The sequence below is a fragment of the Camelina sativa genome, chromosome 15 (assembly GCF_000633955.1).
Source record: "Camelina sativa cultivar DH55 chromosome 15, Cs, whole genome shotgun sequence".
In the NCBI taxonomy this organism is placed as follows: domain Eukaryota; kingdom Viridiplantae; phylum Streptophyta; class Magnoliopsida; order Brassicales; family Brassicaceae; genus Camelina; species Camelina sativa.
The window spans coordinates 20,825,295-20,829,890 of NC_025699.1; the positions used below are offsets into that span (position 1 = coordinate 20,825,295).

The 4,596-nt window shown below is 34.7% G+C and overlaps 1 protein-coding gene across 1 annotated transcript; it reads right to left on the minus strand.

Annotated features, from left to right (window-relative positions):
• Positions 550 to 1,022, minus strand: LOC104748642. Its single transcript, XM_010470250.1, has 2 exons — positions 704 to 1,022; positions 550 to 611 (listed from the first exon to the last, which is right to left on the minus strand). Exons 1-2 carry the CDS (start codon positions 1,020 to 1,022, stop codon positions 550 to 552), a joined length of 381 nt encoding a protein of 126 aa, XP_010468552.1.

Sequence of the window (4,596 nt, forward strand, 5' to 3'; positions counted from 1 at the left end):
TTTTTTTTTTTTTTTTTTTTTTTTATGTTTGCACCACCATCATCAGTCCCACTCTTGTAGCAATTTAAAGATAAGCAATTCTGAAATAACGCACTGGAGACATAGGAGGAGGTAGGTCTCATAGCTTATATTGGGAGACTCATTATGATCGTCAAAATCAGAATCAAGAACGCAATATGACCCTTTTCCCATGGCTGAGAGTTAATGTTGAACTGTGCGGACCTAAAAAGATTTGATTCCGTTAGGAATAATAATATAATATATAGTAATCACATAAACGGTAACAATCTCAATATTGTTAAAAATAAATCGAATAACAAAAATTAACACATGATACGGAAACTTGTGTTTCTTTATTGTAATACCCTTTCCTTGTGTTTTGTAAGAAAATGCTTTGCATAGACTGTTGTAAAATGTTGTTTTAAATGTAAAATGTCCACATATTTTGTAATTTGTCAATTTTTCTTAACCAAATACATATCAGATTTTGAACATGATTTATCATTAAACTCTCCTTACAACAAGGTATAAAAATGAAGAGAAAGAGTCTTAAGTATCCCATTGTGTTTCTCTGCTCTGAATCTTCTGATGTACCTTCGGGACTTTGTAAACTGAATTATCAAAATAAATATGAATTAGATGATGAAAAAAACTTGTAAGAAGTGAGTGTTTGAGTAGTGTATATATATATAATGATACTTACTTCCGCAGTAAGATCCAGGGACTAAGAGATCGCCACATGCATGAGAGAGTTTGGAGATCTTATTTACGTCAAAGTTTTTCAAAATCAGTTTTGTGACGGTTCGGCATATGCATTTCATCTTGTTCCTTTGTATACTATCACAACATACTTTTAATGGAAAAACCCAAGGAACACCAAGCATGAGAGAATCGCCACAATAATCATATTCTTCAGAAATCTCTGTCTCAGTACACGAAGCATCATCAACCTGCGAGGATGTTATTCTAGTTACCAACAATGTTACCGTGAGCATAAAGACTATAGTATAAGCTCTCATCATTTTCTCTATTTTTATTCTCGTATGTGCATTTGTCTTTGGAAGATTTATCGATGCTTTGATAAATATCCTACTATATTAATTGGGAAGTACAAATATGAAACTAACCTTAAATGTGTTAAAAATTACATTCAATTGCCATTAAAAAAACATAATTAAAATTAATTAATTAATTAATTAAACAAATATAATTAATTAAAAAACGAAAATGGGGGACACATTAAATAAAATAAATTGTAGAAAAGTAAAAAAAAAAATCTATTAGAATCAAAACTAATCCGTATTAAAAAAAATTAACAGCTAAGATTTTAAAAATCTAATCGAGTAAAATCTACAACTACAAATTTTATCCTACTATATTAATTGGAAAGTACAAATATGAAACTAATCTTAAAATGTGTAAAAATTACATTCAATTGCCATTAAAAACTTAATTAAAATTAATTAATTAATTAAAAAATGAAAATTGGGACACATCATATAAAATAAATTATAGAAAAGTAAAAACAATGAATGTTGTTTTCAAAGAGGCTTTTTAGAACTTTTACTAGCTATATTTAGTTGCTCTTTTTTATATGTTAGTAAGGATTGTGTTTAGTCGACAATTGTTTAAACAGTTTTATTCATTACATGCAAATGTTTTATTGACAGGTTTTCAATAAACATTTTTAAAATACAAAAATTATAATATAAGTAAAACAAATTTTTAATCACAAACTATTATAAATAACATAATAATAAAATAAATTATCACAAATTTTTATTAAAAAAAGTTCAGCCCGCGGTTCTCCGCGGGTTAATACCTAGTATACTGTAAGTCTGTAAACCCAATGTAAGGAATATTAAATCTCACAATTATGAGGAAACAAATATGGTCAATCATTAGAAAATAATTATTTACTCATTTACCTTTTTTCATAAAGTACCATATTGAGAATTCAATATCATTGAATTTATGTTGAAACTTGAAAGTTAGAGAACAAAAAATACAATCCATAAAATTACTTACTCATTTATCGTTTTGGTAAAGTCAACATAAACTTGACATTTAATGTAAGGAGTAAGATTTACAATAACATAAAAAATAACCAAATCGATTATAATGTTGCACATTAGCAACTTAGAATTAAATATGGTTCAACATATGTACCTAAGGCAAAGCATTCTAGTGAACTTTTATCTTTTACTCTTATAATCAAGTAAAAAAACAATTTTGAAACAAAGATTTAGGACATTCACTACACAATTGAATTTATTTGTCGTACTCGTATGAGATATTGGTGATGATAGGTTGCACGTACGCGAATGTGAGGTAGGAAATTTAACCACTGGGGAATAAATCAAGCTAGGCGTTTCATCTCCCGAAACAAAATAGAACAACTATGACATATTCTGGAGAGAACTTTCAAACTCATTTATTTCTTTATGTCAATCGTCAGAAAGGCCCATGTCTACTATTACTGGCGCATCGACCATACAAGTTTTGAACATAGTAATCCAATATCGTTTCTTTTTTTTTTTTTTTTTTTNAGCACGAGTTAAATTTTTATATACTCTAGCACGAAAGCTGCTGGACACACTCTAGCACGGATTAATAATTTTATATACTCTAACACGGGTTAAAATTAACAATATAAGACTTACATAATACATTTACATTTCATGAATAATATTTACAAAAAAATTATTTGCATGAGTTGCATCCAAATAATATTATATACAATTACATATATAATATTTTAAAAATAATAAAATGTATTTCAACTCGTGCTGTAGCACGGGTCCAAATCTAGTGATAAGTAGAATGGGAGCTATATTTCTGTAATTTGGAAGTTAGTGTTACTTTTTTTTTTTTGCCAGCAGGTTACAAAATTGACTCAAACGAGCCAATTAGACGGAAAGTTGTTCACAAGGGTAATTGGAAGCGATTCCACTCTAGCACGACGCACCAGTTTGTCCGCTCTACCATTCTGTGATCTTGGTATCTGGATGAGAGAGAATGAAAGGAATTCACCTTTATCTTCATCAATAGCGTCCAGATATGTCTTGAAAGCAGGCCACTCGGAAGGTGAAGACACCATCTTCACCAAATCAGAACAGTCTGTGAGAAAGACGACTTTCTCGTTGTCAGCACCAATCATACACCTCATTGCCCAGATAAGAGCTTCTACCTCTGCGTGAAGCGGTGACAAGCTACAGCGAGAATTAGATGCACCCATGGTGGGAGATTCTCCAGCAGGAGAAATACAATACCATCCTCTACCCATAAACTGATCAGTCGCCTTCGAAGATCCATCTACAAAGCATTGATAACTAGACTCATAACCATGAGCCGCGTTACAAGTCTGAGTCATAGATCTGGGTAGAGGCCGAGGGACATCAGTAGAAAGGGATCGGGGTAGGTCTTCTTGAGCTGAAGACCAAAGCCTGGATTCCTCCTTTGCTATCCGTAAAATTGCTACCGGATTGGAATCCAAGTTGCTAAATAGTTTATCATTCCGAGCCTTCCAGATATACCATAAAACCCACGGAAATATTTCCACCGAAGGAATATCTTGAAGCCTCCAAACTAAGGAATCCATATTAGTATATATAGACTCCGATGGGAAGCAACCAGTAGAAGTCGGAAATTGGGACAATCCCCACACCTGCCTAGCCGGAGGGCATAAGAAAAGAGCGTGGTTGACTGTCTCCTCTGTCTCCCCACAAATTTCGCAATCCATACCACAGCTTAATCCACGACGTCGTAAATTAGCTGTTGTCGCCATGCAACCCGTAATTGCTTGCCATAAGAAATGTCTGAGTTTTGGTGGACACCTAATCTGCCAGACAAATACCTGAAGTGGGATAATATTGGGACCAGAAATGGGAAGACCACTCTCTGGTTTTTGCCGCAATGCCTGATATCCGGATTTAGCAGTATAGCTACCAGTTTTAGTTAAATGCCATCCCAAGCTATCCGGTGTGGAAAGATTACCAAGAGGTAAAGCAGAAATAAGGGCTACATCCTCCGGCTCGAAAGCAGCCGAAAGTAATGCCAGATCCCAGGAACGTGAAGTCCTGTCAATGAAAGTTTCAACTCTAAGCGTTGGATCGACAGGCGATCCTGAACGCAATGCTGGTCTCGGGGATTGAGCAGGTATCCAAGGGTCTGACCATACTAAAATGGAGGCCCCCGTTCCTACCCGTTTAATGAGTCCTTTATTCACCAGAGAGCGAGCAGAAATCATACTTCGCCATCCATAGGATGGAGAGTATGATTTAATAGGATCTAATGGATCCGAATGCCTATAATATCGTCCTTTGAAAACCTTTACAAATAGTGAATCTGGAACTGAAATCAACCGCCAAAGTTGTTTAGCCAACAGTGCGGTATTAAAATCGTCCAGGCACCTAAACCCCAAGCCTCCCTCCATTTTATCGACACACAATCTGTCCCAGGCGATCCAATGTAAACCCCGAGTTTCTCCCGAGGAACTCCACCAGAAGTTGGAGATGGCACTCGTCAGTTTCCGTGTAACTGTCTTGGGAATTCTGAAGCAGGACATAACAAAGTTAGGGACAGCGGTCGCGACCG

What these genes read in the sequence shown, in the direction of transcription:
- LOC104748642 (XM_010470250.1), bottom strand. Translation starts at nt 1,022, where the DNA reads ATGATGAGAGCTTATACTATAGTCTTTATGCTCACGGTAACATTGTTG. An exon ending in CCCTGGATCTTACTGCGGAA is followed by an intron (nt 612 to 703) that starts GTAAGTATCATT and finishes TTGATAATTCAG; the next exon opens with TTTACAAAGTCCCGAAGGTA.